Consider the following 20,789-nt stretch of genomic DNA (forward strand, 5'->3'; position numbering starts at 1 on the left):
GAGAAATATGAAAATCAAATTTTTAATCACAATCCGCTAATTTGATTTCCGTTGGAGCTTCCTTCTCTCTAAAGCTGATCATGGATTTAGGAAAGTGTGTTTGTGGATTCCTTTGCTAATTTGATTTTCATAATCCGCTAATTTGATTTTCATATTTCTCGGATTCCTTTGCTCAACTTACTTAGAAACCGCGTCTCCTACCAGCACTGCCTCAGCCATTAACGCTGACTTTCTCCTGCCACCATCCATCCCTTCCGCTAATTTGATTTGAGCAAAGGAATCCGGACAAGATTCCATTTGATACGCTCACATTTCCGGACAAGATTCCTTTGCTAGTGAGTGTATTTCTTGTAGATATTCCATTTGATACGCTCACATTTCTGATGGTGGGTGGCGTCGTTTCTAGTGGTTATTGAACGGCATAGAGGGTGTGGAAGGAGGTTGAAGAGATGAATGGTTGTAAAGGTGGATCTAGGGCGGTAGCGATGACTGTGGCGATCGACTGTCGGAATAGGAGAGGGATAAGAGACGATGGCGACGAAGAAAAAGGCGAAAATGATGCTTTTCTCCTATGAAATGAGGGAGTGAGTATTGAATGTTTTTCTAAATAATAATATAAGTAATAAAAAAAATTTAAAAATTGATTATAAGTACTGTTAAGGATAAAATTGTTAATTTAAGTTATTCAAGGACTAAATCTGTAATAAACACAAAATATAAAGATGATCCGAATTAAAAAACTTTGTTAGGGACAACCAAGTACTCCAAACCATATAAATATTCGCATAATTTAACCTAAAAAAATCACAATGATGACATGTATGTATTTAAGATATGATTTTTTAAGATTGATTTAAGATTCCGAAAAAAAAAATGAAGTGGTTACAAAGGTTATTTTTATAATAATTTTTTTATTCAAAAAATAATATGTACACCTACTTTGTCCATAAACATGGTCAAAGCAAGCGAAGGTTCTCCGGTTTTCTTTCATTTTCAACTTGACTGATCATATTGATAAACATGGTCTGGCAATTTATGTGATAATTATTCAGTTTTAAACTTACTTTGCTCTGTAGAAAGTCAGCGTTAATGGCTGAGGCAGTGCTGGTAGGAGACGCGGTTTCTAAGTTATCAGATGCTATCATACACGTAACAAAACAAACCTGGTACTTTAAATCCAAACTCTTTCAAATACAAGATATCATAACGAAGTTCACTCCGCGCTTCCAAGAAATCGAGAAACTAAGTGACGAGTTGGATCAAACGAAACGGGGAAAAGAGGCGTTTATCTCTAAGCTAAGAGACGGGGAGAATCTTGTCCGGAAATGTGAGCATATCAAATGGAATATCTACAAGAAATACACTCACTCAGGGGAGTTGGATAAGTTTAATGCATCCTTTCTGACATTCTGTCAGATCGATATTCAAATAATGATCGTTGAGGATTTAAAGAATCTGCGGTGGGATTTGAAGAATCTGCGGTTGGATTTGAAGAATATGTTTGAAAGTGTGTTTGTGCAAATCAGAAAGAAAGAAAACCATCAGGTTCCATTCAAGAATTCAGTGTTTAAAGATCAGCTTAAGGATTTGAAGGCGATGATCGTCAAAGAATTAGTCGTAGTTGTTGCGGCTGCAGCGGGTTGTGGGAAAACCACTTTGGTAAGAATGCTCATCGATGATCACGATATTCAAGGTATTCAAACTCATTCCATCATTAAAAAAAAAAAAAAAAAAAAAAAAAAATCTATATAGTTTTGCGATGATCTAGATCATATTTTGATTATGAACATATTCCAAGAAAATTGAGATTCCTTTGAAAAAAATAGCAAATCTATTTTTTAACATTTTACACATCCTAATTAACTAGTTATATGTTGACTTTAGTTCTTTTCAACAACATCCTTTTTTAATTTATTGTTATCATTATTATTACTATTATTTTGCAAAAACATCTCCTTGGCGACTGGTAATTGTTGCAACATATTTAGCATAATGACTTTCATTGAGAATGAAACATTTTGTTTAATTATATATAATAAATTGTACTATTTATTACTCACTTCAGGAGCTATGCTAGTCACACTAAATATTTATCTAAGATCGTCGCCAACACGATAAAATTTTAACTAAAACTTTTTTCTTGTTATGTTAACACTATTCAATGAACTAAAAAGCTTAAGATATCTTATCTTATCTTAGTCTATAATAAAGGATGTAAATTCAACATAGAACTAAATTATATTATCAAAAAAGATAAACAAAATTTATTTATAAATGATATGTTAGTAAAATGTGAAATATTATTTATTTGAAAAGGGAATAACAAAAATATACGAAATTTAGGATTCATTGAAACTAATTAATTAGAATCCAAAAATATCAAAATCTTAGCCAATCGATACAAATCAAATTCTAAAGTAGTAATAGATTCCAAATTACACATTAATATTCAATTATGAACATATGTTAACCAATAAACATTTAAAAAAAAACCCTCAAAAGTTGGTTATGTTGTTCACTACTAGATATGACATGAATACTAAATATATGTAATTTAATTAGATCATGTCACTCATATTTTAATTGTACCATATCAATTTTGTGATGACTATTTATATAAGTGTAATAATACTCATCTTTCAAAAATAGTACCCACTACCACATCAACAATTACTTTATATATATAAACACTTTTTCAATAATAAATTTACATAAATGTAATTATTATAATATTAATTTTTCTTTAAAATGATCCCACTAAAAACTAAAAAATGTTTTATATATCTTAAAATATATATTTGTGTGTAGGGCATTAAAAATAGTATGAATATATAATAAAAAAAAAATAAGTACTATACTTACAAGCCTTTTTAAAGTTGCAAGATAACATCCTAGGTGGCAATAAAAACCCATTTGCAAGACCAATTGCCGGACGGATGTGGATGCTCTTATGTAGGGATGTTATTCGGGTCGGAAACGAACCGAACCGAATAAACCGAAAACCGAATAAGGCTAATTGTATAAACCGAAAACCGAACCAAATAAGCAATACGGGTTCGGTTCGGTTCGGGTAGTATTCGGTTCGGTTCGGTTCCGGTTCGAATAACCCAAATAACCTGTGCAAGATGATTAAGGAGTCAAATAACCCGAATAACCCAAATATTTTGTAGTCGAATAACCCGAATAACCCTAATAGCCCGAGTAACCCGAATAACCCAAATATTTTGTATTACTTTTGAATCTTATGATTTCATAAATATATAACCCGAATAACATGTACAAAATGATTAAAGAGCCGAATAACCCGAATAAATATTGTATTTTTTATGATTTTTATAACTTATGATTTTATAACAAACCTTTTAAAGAAACAAATTAAACACTAAAAATTAAACACCCAAAAATCTATCCATAAGTATATATGTTAAACATTAAACATTCAAAACCCAAATAAAAATATGAATATTAAGTTTTCATCCGATATCCAAAATAACATTTTTCAAACACGAATTAATTATTCGAGAATATTAATTGGTTGTTTTCCCTTTCCATCTCCGTTCTTTATCGCATCTTCTAAAGCTTTCGCGACCTCATCATCTTTCAAAATTTCAGCAATGTTGTCCACAATTTGCTTTCTTGATTTCCTTACCAAATCTTGAGTGCAAACCAAAGCCTCTACTATATTTGCAGACAAATTTGTTCTATATGGATCCAATATCCACCCGCTTGTACTAAACGCCGCCTCTGACGCCACGGTAGAGATTTGCAGTCCCAAAATATCTATCAACATAAACATAGAAAATGTTAAAATATAATTATATAAAAAAGTATACAAAAAATAAAGTTATACCTTTCGCCATACGGGATACAATAGGGTAACGAGATGCATTTTGTTTGCACCAAAGTAGAATATCAAAATCTTTATTGTATTTAACTGACTGCTCGTTTAGGTATCGTGTCAACTCCGTTTCCATTGATGTCGATGGGTAATCAGTTTGTACTATTAAATCACCCATGAAGTCATTCTCATCATCAATCACAACTACATCTTCATGACCATGTGTTTGATTTTGAGAAGAATCGGTATTGTCAAACTTTGATTTGTAGAAATAAAAAAAATTCTCAAATCTTTGTTGAAGACCCCGTATTAAGACCTTAGCCTTCAAAACGACTTCCGAGTTGAGCATAGGATCTTTTTGTGGATTCTTCAACATAATCAGCTTCTCAAAAGCTTGTTGAAGAAAATCAAACTTTAACCGTGGATCTAATATGACCGCAAAATACAAAAAGTCATTTAATTTTTCAAGATCGCCCCAATACTTATCGTATTTATCAATCATGTCCTTCCCGATCAAACGAAATTGGGGACTAGCCGCCCATTCCTTAATGTGTTTGTACACATCACATATTTCTCTAAAAAACCGATGTGCCATCGGTTTTGTTGACGTCGATACTATGTCGGTTTTCACCTTGAATTTTTCAAGAAATCCAACCATAGCTCTACAAATGTTGAAATCTTCTTTTGAGGGGGTCAAAACGTCTCGAACAAATGTAGGATCTATTATAATAAAGTAAATGTTTGTATTTATTTTTGTAAAACAAAAACAGCTTTAATACCCTTTGTGTAGGAGCCTATAACTCGCTGAATATACAACCAAATAACGCATATAAATAGTGTAAACTGTAGTTCAAATTGTAAACTACAATCTGGGAAAAAAATCGGGCTAATCAAACAAATAACGAACATGTTATGACTCTTCAAAGTTGGCTAAAAATTTGTAAAAATGCTGAAACAGAAAAACTCAGATTTAATATCCAATGTTTAGACGCCTATAACTCAATGAATATACAACCAAATAACGCGTATAAATAGTGTAAACTGTAGTTCAAATTGTAAAATACAAGCTGGAAAAAAAAATCGGGCTAATCGGACAAATAACGAACACGTTATGACTCTTCAAAGTTGGCTAATAATTTATAAAAATGCTGAAACAGAAAAACTCAGATTTAATATCCAATGTTTCGAGCCCTATAACTCAATGAATATACAACCAAATAACGCGTATAAATAGTGTAAACTGTAGTTCAAATTGTAAGCTACAAGCTGGAAAAAAAATCGGGCTAATCGGACAAATAACGAACATGTTATGACTCTTCAAATTTGGCTAAGAATTTGTAAAAATGCTGAAACAGAAAAACTCAGATTTAATATCCAATGTTTAGAGGCCTATAACTCAATGTATATACAACCAAAATACGCATATAAATAGTGTAAACTATAGTTCAAATTGTAAGCTACAAGCTGGAAAAAAATCGACCTAATCGGACAAATAACGAACACGTTATGACTCTTCAAAGTTGGCTAAAAATTTGTAAAAATGTTGAAATATAAAATTAAAAAAAAAAAAAAAAAAAAAAAAAAAAAAAAAAAAAACAATGGAATGGAATATGAAATTACCTTTGACTTCAAACATGCCAAAAACCTTCTCCAACTCCACCGTAATCTTCAATAACTCGTATGTGGAGTTCCATCGAGGTGGGTTATCATTGTACAAAAACTTTTTGGATTCCACATTGAACTCTTTCATGCATTCTTTGAACCTTTGAATCCGTTGTGTAGAATTCCTAATGTATTTAACGGCCTTTTGCATGCACTTGATACTAGATTGATGTTGATCAAACCTATCCCTAACAATAAGGTTAAGGATGTGGGCCATACACCTTACATGTAATTGTTTCCCTCCATCGTACAAGTTTGGTAGCTTTTTCATTAGAATTTCGATTGCTTTGTCATTTGCACTAGCATTATCAACGGTTATGGTCATTACGTTATTGATACAAAAGCTCAGAAAGTGTTCATATTTATAAATGGTCACTATTGAAGAGGTATGAATGTTACCATCATACATGAATATCAAATATACGCTTTGTGCAAATGTTCGCAAATAAACATTTATACAAAAACCTAGAAATTGGTCATGTAACATATCAAATTTTCATCACCTTTTTAAATCAAGTAAATGTTATTTTTAAGGAAAATATAAGTTAATGTTTCATAAAAATTAGTCCCAACAAAACTTTTTCTTAAAATATTGAACATTTATATTTTATTGGGGTTAACAACATAACTCAACGAAAAATTAAGCATCACAAATTTTACAACATAAACAAATCTATGAATTTTGTAAGGCTGCCGGGTATAAGCAATATGTTATTATATATTATCACATCTAAAATATGTCACATCATAATCCTAGTCATAAATGAGTGTTATAATACCAATGGTGAAAAATGGGTAACACCCAATAATATATAATAATATCCATTATTTTCTATTTATTTATTTATTTTTGATGTTTTTAGTTTCTATATTTTTAAATTTCCTTTTTTTTTTTATTTATGTCATAATATTTATAATTATAATATAAATTAAATCTTAATTAAAAATAACATTTAAATAGTAACGATAAAAATATAAATCCTAAATTAAAAACAACATTAAAAAATTACAACTAAGGATAAAAACACATTTAGAAAAACACATTTCGATCTAAATTACTCGACTTCAAAGTCATCATAGATATGATTTGGCAAGTCTTCTCGAAATTGTTTGTGTTTTCGTTGGTCTTGAATATCAACGACTCTATGTAAGTATTCTACTGTCACTGGTTGAAATTGAATGTGCCCAGGTTCCGTAAGTGAATACTCTGCAATGTTTATTCCTTTATCTTCAATCACCATGTTATGCATAATGATACATGCATACATAATATCTTGTAGTTTGTTCAATTCATATGCTCGTGTTGCATGTTTAAATATGTGTCATTTTGCTTTCAGAACTCCGAAAACACGTTCCACGTGCTTACGTGCTCCTTCTTGTCTTCTCTTTAAAAATTTATCTCTTGGTTCTATCGGGTGTCAAAATACCTTCACAAACGTGGAATATGCTGGATATATTCCATCCGTGAGGTAATACCCGAACTTATACTCATGGCCATTTACTGTGAAAGGAGCATCAGGTGCCATTCCTGTCAAAAAGTCCTGAAATATTTGTAATTGATAAAGAACATTTATGTCATTTTTCGAACCCGCTACTTCAAAAAAAGTATGTCAAATCCATACGTATTGTGATGTAATAACCTGTAATACTAACGAATGCGATCCAAGATGACCACTTGTGTATTGACCTTTCCACGCCACAGGACAATTTCTCTATATCCACTTTGTGCAATCAATGCTTCTAAGCATTCCCGAAAAACCATGTCGTTCTTCATGCGCCACATATAGTTGTTGTATGTCATTCAATGAAGGTTTGCGCAAGTATTTATCACCGAAGGTTTTGATAACACCTCTCGCCAATCTATACAAACTTTCTCGTGCAGTTCGCTCTGACATTCTCATATAGTCATCAATAGAATCAGACGATTCCCCCAAAGCTATAAACTTGATTGCATCAACACATTTTTCCAACCCTGTAAAACTTAGTTTACCTCTCGCCAATCTATACAAACTTTCTCATGCAGTTCGCTTTGACATTCTCATATAGTCATCAATAGAATCGAACGATTTCCCCAAAGCTATAAGCTTGATTGCATCAACACATTTTTCCAACCCTGTAAAACTTAGTTTACCTCTCGCATCGTACCTCAGTTGGAAATATTCATACCTAAACATATAATAAAATTTTCAAACAACTTTTTAATAATCTAAAGAATGTATAATAAATTTTTAAAGAAATTATTTAATAATCTAAACAACATATATTAAAACAGAAAATAATTGTAATTATGTTACCTTCTTTCCATTGCATTGACTATTCGTTGAAATACATTTTTCCGCAAACGAAATATTCTTTTGAAATCGTTTGGTTGGTGAACACAATTATCCGCAAAATAATCGTGTACTAGACATCTATGTCCCTCTTCACGATCTCTGTTCAATGCCGCACGTTTGGTCAGTAGTGGAGCTGGCTCTGATGGTATCATGTGGGTAACATATTGATACATCATATCCACAAACATATCATCCTCATCGATATAATGATTGCATGGATGAAACAGATCAAAAGATTAAATTTTTAATAGTGTAATAGAAAAAAAAAATGAAATTGAAAGGATCTTATATATGTTGAAAGGATTTGTTGCGTTTGGAAAATAAAATGAAGATAAAAAATATGGTGTATTTATATTAATAGAGATTTTTTTTTGTTATATTTTTTATTTATGTTTGTGACTGTTTGCAAATGGTCGGATTTTTAAACGTTCCAGCCAATCGCATTAGTCGTTTCTCCCGTCACCACCATAACATAAGTTAACATAACACTTAATAATGCCAGGGGGCGCGGTGTTTCGCGTGTTATAACGCGGTTATTTTGCCTCCATGTCGGATTAACGCGTATTCACGTCGCCCATACATACCCGTAATGAAGATTTCCACTTCTAATCTCAAAAGTCCCCACTTCTAGTAGTATTCAAAAGCACTAGATGATCTATTAGAGCATACTACTTTTCTTAGGCACCTGAAGTACATGTCATATAAAACAAAACACGTTTGACTTTCGTATTGTGAGATACGTAAGCTTTACCTTAAAATTTAACAAAATATCACTCCATAATTATCACTAATTGAAACTATTATTTCAAGGTATTAATTATATTCTTCATTTCATTTTGATAATATCATGCCCTATCTTCAATATAATTTGGAACTATTATTCCACGTTTCTATCTCATTTTTCCTTTCTCTTCAATTAATATGTTACATTAAATTGTTTTTTTTTTGAAACGGACAAATACATTACAAATAGAAACCTACCAGCAAGATGTTAGAGGAGAAAATGAGACAATACGTAATAATCTTGTCAAGTAGAATAGAGAAGGAAGATGCAACAGAAAGAAAAAGAAGAAAAATAGACATTAATACAATTGTCTAACCTTCAGTGTTAACTATTGGTCGGTTTTCATCCCTTCACCAAAAGGGATATATGCTCCAATCCGTCCATTTGATAGAATAATTCATGCTTCTGTGTTTCAACCAAACGAACACCAAGGACTGTATATTATCCACCACCATCATCGTCGGGATCCTGATTTTCTGGAAGATTCTTTCGCATCTTGCTTTCCACAGCCACAATAACATACCATAACAAACAAGTGTCATTATCCTCCATTTCCTTGCACATTGACACCATGAACTTGCAAATCTAATGATTTCTCCAACAGAGTCCCCATAAGGTAAATTGACACGACACCATTTTGGTATCCATTCCCAAACTACCCCTGCATAAGAGACGAAAGGAAGAAGAAACAGGTTTTGAAGATCTCAAACCAAAAAAAATTCTAATATCAGATTCGAGAAGGCTCTGATACCAATTGTAAGTATTTTAATAACTTAATCTATATATGTATGCGGAAATTTTCAAGGTCGAACCTTCATACTCGAATCTGGATAAAAGAAAATAGTAGAAGGAGATAGCTGCTTCCATTGAAACTTTTGGATCTGAAGAACAAACTTGGTTTTCCAGTTGATCTCAAGACAACTCTAAGAACCCTTTGCACTCATGAAAAACGAATTTGTGAATTAATTTCGTCCTCTATGATTTGCTCATCATCACATATATTTATAGATGGAGATAAACCCTAATGTGAGAGATGGAAGGGATCTTGAGGATCTTGAGTCAAACCGGGAACTCAAGCTACAAATGGTAAGTGAATATCGGTCCATCAACAATCTTATACACTTACCATAATATTTTGGATTTAAATGATAACAATATATATGTTCATTTATAGAATGGTCCCATGATTTTCTAACAATACCCACAATGAATATCGTCAATAGGAACCCCTCTTTTCGCTAACCCAGTTGCAGTTGGAATTTTTTCCATATTTGCCCTCCACACAAAGCAAGCTACCTTGATGGGAATTTCTGGTATCCATTCAATACATCCTACACAGTTCGGATTTGGTTGCTTGTCAATAAATTATCTCATGCTATCAACATGAAATTCGCCATCATATGAGATTATGCATAACCACTTATCCAGATTGTTGTTAATTCTGATATCAACTACCCACAATGTAATCAATGCTAATTCTCTGACTTGTTCTTCATAGTTGGGAGTTAATTTCCAATCCCGATGTGGCCGACCATTGCCAATCCTGTCAGCAACCAAACACCTTTTTTTTTCTTCTCTACGGAGTATAAAGCTGGAAGTGTTGTTTTGAAGCTTCCTCTTCCACTCCAGTCATCTAACCAGAAGAATGTACTTTTGCCATCATTGACCAGTTTTCTCATCACATCATCCATCGGTTTTTCCAGTCTCTTCAGTTCTCCCTTGATACTTTCAATACTTTTCCAAACTCCACATATCGATTTTTTAGCTATACAATCAACAGGCTTGTATTTTAGATTGTGTATTCCATGTATGATTCGACTCCATATACAGTTAGGCTCACTTCTATATCTCCACCACTATTTTGTAATCAAAAGAGCATAACGATCTAATTCCAAGACCATTCTTTGATTTTGGAGATATAATCTTATCCCAGGATACCCAGTTGATATTCTTCTTATTACTTGTCCCCCCCCCCCCCCACACACACACACAGAAATTGACTCCATATTCTTTCAAGGATGTTTAGAGTGCCGATCGATGCTACAAAGATCGAAAAGAAGTAAGTTGGGAGATTCCTTAACACTGATTTAATTAGTGTAACCCTTCCACCAAAAGATAGTGCTTTGCTTTCCAAGAGTTGAGTTTAGCTTGAAATCGGTCAATTACGGGTTGCCATTTCCTAGTGAAGTTCATGTTGGCTCCTACAGGTACCCCAAGATAGTTAAATGGTAGGGAGGAAGGCTTACATCCAAGTGGGAGGGCCCAGCTGACTGTTTCATGTGGTGTCGCTTCGACTCTGAATACTCCAGTTTTATAAATCCATTTCCATTGGAATTGGCTATTGCCAAATTCCATATTTGTAATCTACTTTTTTTTTTTTTTTTTTTTTTTTTTTTTTTTTTTTTTGGAACAGCAAATGTATTCTACTCCTACACTACTCCTAATTCTCCACCTATGTCCCTTATGAGATTTGAACCCTCGACCTCAAGAAAGGAGGGCAACACCGGAAACCGCTGGGCTAGAAGCCTTTGTAATCTACTAACCCTAAAAACTCATTAGGTACTATTATGACAACATCTCCTTGTAAGAGAACCATTAGGAATGGCTATTATTTATTCATCTCTTTATGGTCTACTAACCCAAAGACTCATTTGGCATCATTATGCCAACATCTCCTAGTTAGAGATGATCATCAAGAACGGCTATTACCCTTCCCTCTATTTGCCTAATGACCCATTAGGCATCATTATTCTAATAAATCAAGTGTTGACTCCTATTAAGTCATATTATGCTTTCAATAGTCAAATAATGATTACTATGTTACTTCATCCATATTTGAATAATTCCGACAATGACTCTTATTAAATCATATTCACTTTCATCAATTCCTACAACGACTCATATTAAGTCATATAACACAATCAATCAATAAAAATTAATGCTTATTAAAGCATGATAATAAATCGATAATTCATGTAAGGATCCTATTAAGTGATATTACACATTTAACAATTCAAACAATGGCTCTTCTTAAGCTGTGTACATTTCCTTTAACTCAAGTAATTAATGACTCATTTTAACTCGTACTATGCATTCAACAATTCAAATAACAACTCATATTAATTAATACAATCTATCAACCAAATATAATTATATAATTCTAATACGAACTACCATTTCATTTATATCTATACCTATAATAATCATTAGGGTGTGACATAGTTATTCTTGACAACTTTTACTCGCATGTATAATCTTCTTAATAAAAGTACTCATAGAAATATAAAACATTTGTGACATTTACTTCATTTGTAAATGGTATATATACTCACCTTAGGTAGTTAGGTCACTGCAATGCTTATCCTTGCTTTCGGTTTGCACCATTTCCACCACTCTTCCAATTCTTTTAAAATTGTCCCAAGGAATTATTGATTAATTTCCGTGTATATTTCATACATACTACATAGTTTTAGCCATTAAATATCACCACATTTTCATTTATAACATTCCTTTCAATTTGAAAATTATGTTTCCAATTGCAGAATTCTAACATAACTTACCAGTTTAAATTTCATTATTCAACTATCCACATGAAGACATGATGACATTCTGCCTCATAATCAAATTTCTTAGTTCATGTTACATTTATGGTGAATATCCCTTCCTTTCACAATTTGTAAGTCATGGAATCTCATTTCCTTTGAGATTTTACTCAATCATTATAAAACTCATTTCATACCATAACATGGATAATTAAGGTGTAAATTATTGACATTACATGTGGGTAACCGATGATATAGTCCATTTGTTAAATATTATCATACAATTTCTAAGTATAAGCTACTTTCCATATCAGGTTTCTTAGCCTTAAAACCTTAAATTGCTAATTCAATTTTGGATTGTGTTAACATCACAACAATAAGTGATTGAAACTTGTTTCCACGTAATCTATAGTTGAAAGTAACATGCAAGCTCAATTATCTATAACTAATTAAAATATTAAGAAGAGATACCTCTTAATCCAAGCTCGTAGATGATTAATATTATTCTCCTTTCCAATGTTGCACTTAGATTTACTAAAAATTTATTAGAAACACACACTCTTCATCCCTTGTTTTTGACACACTAACCATGGAAAGTTTATTGTGTAAATGAGGTGTAAAAAAGTCAAACCCGTAGTTAAAAATGTGTCCAGACCACTTTACATGAATCGCGTGACATGATGGTAATTCCTACGTCAATTAAACAGATTACACTCCATCTTAGGTGACTTCCATGCCTTAGCTAAATTAATTTAGCATTTTACCTACATTTGTCCTTAACTTTAAATTGTCACGAGTATATAACTTATTCATATGAAATCCAATTTTAATGAGTTATATCGATGGAAATCTTGTCACGAGCACTGCAAATCTCTTGAAGAAAGTTTCTGCATTTGAGCTCCCGATTTCTAGATATCAGGCAACAAACATGGAAGTTCACACTCTTTTGTAATTTCCAAATTTTGACAACAAATTTCAAATGCCCTCAACTACTTCATTTTAACTTGGATTGACATGAATCATTTTTCTAAGGAATCTTTGTACAAATCCGACGACTTATATTTTAGAAGTTTCTCCTCATAAGTTCTAGATCTTTATTATTCGACCTCAAACGTAACCCCTTGGAAAATTATAAAACTTTCGTCAGCTTCCATTTTTACTAGAGATCTAATTTTAAATTATCAATATCTTCTTTGTTTCAACTCCAAATGAGTTGATTAATTTTAACACTTTTCCCTTTTACATTTCAACTATGCCCTGATGTTAAATGATTATTACTTCTTTATCTAACAACCCAACTTTCCTAGTGGTGTCCAATGCTTCTTTCCACTTATTCCACTATTCTTAAGCAATATTTTCTAATGTGTTTTGTGCCCAACATTAATTTATTAAGTCTCGTAAAAATGCTACACTTTATTACATTTCATACATTTTAGCAATTTACATTGATATTTATTCCAAATATATTAACCTACTTTGCAATTTCATAGAATTCAACACAAAGTACTAAACTTTTTACATCACTTCACTCGTACCATAGAATCTTATATATAGCATGTTTAACATTTTTTCCTAAATTTTTTTTTTTTTTTATATTTCTTTTGTCCTTCCATCATTCTTGCATATATTCTTTTCTATATAATCTTTTTGGGAATTTAAAATATTAACAGTTATGATACATGTAGTTGTAATGTTCTATTTTTCAAACCAAAATTTTCATTTTCAGAATAAAGTATACTAACAACATTTGTTGCCAAAGGTAATATAAAAACTCATTTGTCCAACATTGTAAAATATAGATTCCAAAACAAAGTAATATCATAGAAACAACAAAAGTCAAATTTATAAATCAACAACGATGCGCATGCGATACATGCAAGTTGGGCCCTTCCTTTTGCAACATAACTACTTGAAAAACATTCAATCTACAACTATAAACACGAAACTTAATGAGTTACCAAAAATACCACATACGAGAATGCACATAGAATGCATACAAGCAAATGGCTCACAACCTACCATCGTTCTACCATAAACACTTGACTCGCAGCCTTGCATCGTTCTGTCATGAACCCTCAAAACATAACAAATAGTTGACTTGCAGCCTTGCGTTCATTCCATCATCAAACTTCCCAAACATGATGCTTAAAAGCACCATCTAAACAAGCAAACAAAAAACAAACAAAAGACTAATCTATTCTACCAGTATAAGCATATACTAACAAGTCCTATATCATATCATGCAAGGATATCTAATATTATACAAGGTATAGTGAGAAAACTTACATGAACACTTACTTGAATAATTATTAGTGGTCCGACTGGCATGTAGGCGTGCCAAACACGAAACTACCTATAATGGTATAATTGATTATTAACTATGGAAATCAGGTAACTAATATACAAATCGTTACCAATCCCATTAACAATGAAATAACTATCAAATAAGGATTAGCCAGTCAAGATAGTCGGGGATGCATGATCATTTCAACATATAGCCTTTCTGAAATCCAACAACCAAGACAACATGTCTATCCTAGACACCGCTCCTTTAAGTAGATCAATCAATACAATAACTAGGAAGAATGATTAATCTAATACACAAGTTTATAATAATAACAATGGGTATACTCTAAATGAAGTTATACTTAAGTGAAAGTGTAGCTTACCTGATTGACGAATAGCATGGAAAATGTCGAGCATAACTTCGACGATTGATCCATCTCTTAATGATCCTTCCAAAACTTCCAACGCTTCACCAACAATACTACAGAATGAGAAATCGAATCACGAGGGATCGAGATCTGTCATGAACCCTCAAAACATAACAAATAGTTGACTTGTAGCCTTGCGTTCATTCCATCATCAAACTTCCCAAACATGATGCTTAAAAGCACCATCTAAACAAGCAAACAAAAAACAAACAAAAGACTAATCTATTCTACCAGTATAAGCATATACTAACAAGTCCTATATCATATCATGCAAGGATATCTAATATTATACAAAGTATAGTGAGAAAACTTACATGAACACTTACTTGAATAATTATTAGTGGTCCGACTGGCATGTAGGCGTGCCAAACACGAAACTACCTATAATGGTATAATTGATTATTAACTATGGAAATCAGGTAACTAATATACAAATCGTTACCAATCCCATTAACAATGAAATAACTATCAAATAAGGATTAGCCAGTCAAGATAGTCGGGGATGCATGATCATTTCAACATATAGCCTTTCTGAAATCCAACAACCAAGACAACATGTCTATCCTAGACACCGCTCCTTTAAGTAGATCAATCAATACAATAACTAGGAAGAATGATTAATCTAATACACAAGTTTATAATAATAACAATGGGTATACTCTAAATGAAGTTATACTTAAGTGAAAGTGTAGCTTACCTGATTGACGAATAGCATGGAAAATGTCGAGCATAACTTCGACGATTGATCCATCTCTTAATGATCCTTCCAAAACTTCCAACGCTTCACCAACAATACTACAGAATGAGAAATCGAATCACGAGGGATCGAGATCTGTCATGAACCCTCAAAACATAACAAATAGTTGACTTGCAGCCTTGCGTTCATTCCATCATCAAACTTCCCAAACATGATGCTTAAAAGCACCATCTAAACAAGCAAACAAAAAACAAACAAAAGACTAATCTATTCTACCAGTATAAGCATATACTAACAAGTCCTATATCATATCATGCAAGGATATCTAATATTATACAAGGTATAGTGAGAAAACTTACATGAACACTTACTTGAATAATTATTAGTGGTCCGACTGGCATGTAGGCGTGCCAAACACGAAACTACCTATAATGGTATAATTGATTATTAACTATGGAAATCAGGTAACTAATATACAAATCGTTACCAATCCCATTAACAATGAAATAACTATCAAATAAGGATTAGCCAGTCAAGATAGTCGGGGATGCATGATCATTTCAACATATAGCCTTTCTGAAATCCAACAACCAAGACAACATGTCTATCCTAGACACCGCTCTTTTAAGTAGATCAATCAATACAATAACTAGGAAGAATGATTAATCTAATACACAAGTTTATAATAATAACAATGGGTATACTCTAAATGAAGTTATACTTAAGTGAAAGTGTAGCTTACCTGATTGACGAATAGCATGGAAAATGTCGAGCATAACTTCGACGATTGATCCATCTCTTAATGATCCTTCCAAAACTTCCAACGCTTCACCAACAATACTACAGAATGAGAAATCGAATCACAAGGGATCGAGATCTCCATATATATATATATATATATATATATATATATATATATATATATATATATATATATTAGCCTAGCTTATATTTATGTAAACTATTAGATTTATTGTATACTTGAGGGGCGTATACTGTATCATTTTTTCTAGTATTTATATAAGATAACTCCCATGCCTATTGGTGTGGTATTCCATTCATTACATGGTATCAAGAGCCCTTCAACCCCTCCCTTCCTCTCCCTCCTCATAACCGACTCCTCCATTGTTTCCGGCGATCTCACCATGGCCGGCTCCTCTAATGACTCCACCCTCCCGATGAACACCCTCATTCATCTCATCACCATTCGTCTATCTTCTTCCAATTTGTGGGTAAATCAAATGGTTCCCCTCCTAAATTATCAACATCTTCTTGCACATGTCAATGGATCCTCGGAAGCTCCACTCACTCATCATACCGTGGACGCCAAGCAAGTTGAGAATCCAGCCTTTGCAGAATGGAAAGCCGCTGATCAACGCATGGTTCTTCTCCTCCAAGCCTCCCTCACGGAGGAAGCTTTTTCTGAAAACGTGGGTCTTTCCTCCGCCCGTGCCATCTACACTGCTCTCGAATTAGCCTATGGAAACTCCTCCATGGAATGGGTTCAAAATCTACGTGACCAACTTCGGCTTCTCTCCAAGGGTGACTCTCCCGTTTCTAATTATGGTCGCAAGTTCAAGGCCATTTGTGAGCAACTAGCGGCTATTAGTCAAGCCGTTGATGAATCCGACAAATGTCATTGGTTTTTATGTGGCCTCGACGGCAGTTTTGCAGCTTTTTCCATTGGGGTTCGCACCTCGCGTATCACTCACTCATTCCGGGATCTCCTTGCGCAATCCAAAAGCCATGAATTTTTCATCAAATCGATCCATGGGCAGCCCACCCCTGCTGTCGCCTTTTCCGCTGTTTTAGTGCCTAGCGGGGCAGCTCCCGCGTTTTCTGTTGGCCGGGGTCGCGGTGGTGGCTCCGGTGGTCGTGGTGCTTTTCGTGGCGGTTGTGGTCGCGGTTGTCGGCCTCCTCATTGCCATCTATGTAGACTAAATGGGCATTTTGCTAGTGCTTGCCCTCGCCTTTCCACTTTTGCATCTAACTCTATTCCAAATGAAAGGGACTTGACGAAGGCGTTTTTAGCGAATTGTCGCGTCACTCCACCCGCTCCGGATTGGTATGTTGACTCCGGGGCCTTGGACCATATGGTCTCCTCCTCGGGCTCGGTCACTCAATCCGAGCCTTTTCATGGCGACGGTTCGGTTCATTTTGGTAATGGTACAACTCTTCCAATTACCTCTATTGGGACTTCTACTCTCACAAATCGTATTAAATTGCAAGATGTTTTAGTTGTCCCAAAACTTACTAAAAATTTATTATCTGTTAGCAAGTTGACTTCTGATAATGATGTCGATGTCCTTTTCTCGAAAAATTCATGTTCTATTCAGGATCCGGTCACGAAGAAAATTCTAGCACAAGGAAGGCATGACCGCGGGCTCTATCTTCTCCCCAATAAACCGGTGGCTTGTTCGTTGTTTGCTACTAAATGTCCCACCGCATCTTTTGAATTATGGCACTCCCGTTTAGGGCACGTGAATTTTGATGTTATTTCTAAATTGAATAAAGATGGTCATGTACTGGTTTCTTCTATTTTACCAAAACCCGTTGTATGTTGTCCTTGTCAACTTGCCAAGTCTCATCGTATGCCCTTTGAGATTAATGACCAACGTGCCTCAAAGGTCTTGGATTTAATTCATTGTGACCTTTGGGGTCCATCTCCTGTTGTTTTGGTTGCCTCCTATCAATATTATGTTACATTTGTGGATGACTTTTCGCGTTTCACGTGGTTCTATCCACTTAAAAATAAATCTGATTTTTATGGAGTTTTTGCGACATTTATGGCCTTTGTTGAGACACAATTTTCTACAAAAATCAAGACTTTTCAAACTGATGGGGGTACGGAATTTTTAAACAATAAAGTAAAGGCTTTGTTACAAAAACATGAAATTTTTCACCGTATCTCTTGCCCTTACACGCCTCAACAAAATGGGCGGGTCGAACGTAAACACCGCCATATTGTGGAAACAGGCCTTGCTATGATGTTTCATGCCTATCTTCTGGTCTCTTATTGGACGCATGCTTTTAGTACTGCGGTGCACATAATTAATCGTCTTCCCACTAAGGTGTTGGCCATGCGCTCTCCATTTGAGGTTTTATTTGATCGTGCCCCTATTTATGCCAATTTTCGTATTCTAGGTTGTCGGGTTTATCCATATTTGCGGGACTATGCGGATCATAAACTATCGCCACGGAGCATTCTGTGTGTTTTTATTGGGTATCACTCGCAATCCAAGGGGTTTCTTTGTCTCGATCCGGTTTCTAATCGTGTGTTTGTCACCCGCCATGCCCGGTTTCATGAATCCTGTTTTCCGTTTCGAGATACACATACTACCGCCCACATTGGGTCTCTTCCACTGCAGTCCTTTGTTGCTGGTTCCGAGCCCGTCGACCCCGTGGTTCCTCCTGCCGTTGTTCCTGCTCCTCCTCCCAAGTTCTCCAGCACGACTACTTCGCGCCCCTGCGCCGTGTGCACTGATCCGGTACCGCCCCAGATGCGGGCAACTTTCCCGTTTGATTCCGACTCATCGCAGGGTGCCGCCTCTGATCCATCATCCGCCTCCAATGCTTCGTCGTCTGGGTCTGACTTCGATCCTGATACTGGTGCTGAATCGGGCCCTGATTTCGAGTTGGATTCTCCTCCGTCCCCTCGTATGCCACCTCCCTCTCATCCGATGACCACACAGGCGAAATCTGGGATCTTCAAGCCGCGTTACCTGGTTGATTTGGCACACTTACATTCTCACTCTTTGTTTACGCAAGTTTTTTCTACCCCGGTGCCTTCGTCTTGTGCGGATGCCTTGTGTATTTCTCATTGGCGTGATGCCATGCATGCTGAGGTTGCAGCTCTTCATCAAAATAAGACGTGGACTCTCGTTCCTCGTCAGTCTCATGCCAATATTGTCGGTTGCCGGTGGTTGTTTCGCACCAAGTATCGTGCAGATGGGACGGTTGAGCTCCACAAAGCTCGCCTTGTTGTGTAAGGATTTAGTCAAGTTCCAGGTCTTGATTTCACTCATACGTTTAGTCCGGTGGTCAAGGCGGCTATCATTCATGTTGTTATCACTCTTGCCGTTGCTAATGGTTAGCGGTTGCGCCAACTCGATGTGAACAATGCCCTCCTTCACGGCACCTTGGATGACACGGTGTTCATGCACCAACCCCTGGGCTTTGTGGATGCTCGCCATCCCGACTATGTGTGCAAACTTAATAAAGCTATTTATGGTCTAAAACAGGCATCGTGTGCATGGTTTCATCTTCTAAGTTCGTTTTTAGTTCAACATGGTTTTACTTGTAGCCGTGCTGATCCGTCTCTATATGTGTTTCGCCGAGACTCCTGCATTATTTATTTGTTGGTCTATGTTGATGACTTGATTGTCACCGGCTCCGATGATGCTATCATATCCTCATTTATTTCTCGTCTTCATGCTGAGTTTCGTATTAAAGATCTTGGGCGGCTAAATTACTTTCTTGGCGTCGAAGCTGTGCATCATTCTAGTGGCCTGTTTTTGTGTCAGGCCAAGTATGCTCATGACATTGTCTCATGTGCCGGTCTTCTTCATGCCAAACCGGTGCGTACTCCTCTTGCAGCCAATACCGTTTTGTTTCTTGACGGTCCTGCCTTTGCCGATCCCACCCTCTTCCGCTCGTTAGTTGGCGCTCTGCAATATTTGACCATTACTCGCCCCGACATATCCTATGCGGTTAACCAACTTAGCCAGTTTCTTGCTGCTCCGACCGAGGCTCATTTTCAGGCAGTCAAACGCCTTATTCGCTATGTCAAGGATATTCTATCGTTTGGCCTCACCTTCACACGCCCTCGGTCTGTTGCGATTGTTGGTTATTCTGATGTCGATTGGGCCCGGTGTCTTGAAACTCGCCGCTCTACTTATGGGTACTCGATATTCCTGGGGGGTAATCTTATATCATGGAGTGCTAAGAAACAGCCCACAGTTTCCCGCTCCAGTTGTGAGTCTGAATATTGAGCCATGGCGAACACAGCAGCTGAAATTATTTGGATTACTCATATGTTACAAGAGTTATATGCTTTGCCCACCGGTCGTCCTACACTTCTTTGTGATAATCAGAGTGCATTATTTCCCTCTCAAAATCCAGTCGCTCACAAACGTGCTAAACACATTGACCTTGACTATCATTTTTTTCGCGAGCTAGTTGCATCCGGAAAACTGGTCACCATGTTTGTTCCTACCAAG

At 35.2% G+C, this 20,789-nt stretch overlaps 1 protein-coding gene across 4 annotated transcripts in view; it reads left to right on the forward strand.

The window, feature by feature from the left end:
* The first annotated feature begins 981 nt into the window (after nucleotides 1-981).
* Nucleotides 982-20,789, forward strand: part of LOC145006185 (putative disease resistance protein At5g66910) — a 28,470-nt gene continuing 8,662 nt past the window's right edge. The window contains exons 1-2 of one of the 4 annotated variants that reach the window (XM_078965283.1): nucleotides 982-1,693; nucleotides 12,160-12,249. In XM_078965283.1, coding sequence (XP_078821409.1) covers nucleotides 1,090-1,693; nucleotides 12,160-12,167 — 612 coding nt within the window. In that variant the 5' untranslated portion in view covers nucleotides 982-1,089 and the 3' untranslated portion in view covers nucleotides 12,168-12,249. Of the gene's footprint in view, nucleotides 1,694-6,837; nucleotides 7,615-12,159; nucleotides 12,250-20,789 lie in introns of those variants that run through there. The other 3 variants (XM_078965281.1, XR_013662827.1, XR_013662828.1) reach the window with 3 other exon arrangements.

The sequence above is a fragment of the Lactuca saligna genome, chromosome 7 (assembly GCF_052625555.1).
Source record: "Lactuca saligna cultivar CGN05327 chromosome 7, ASM5262555v1, whole genome shotgun sequence".
Lineage (NCBI taxonomy): Eukaryota > Viridiplantae > Streptophyta > Magnoliopsida > Asterales > Asteraceae > Lactuca > Lactuca saligna.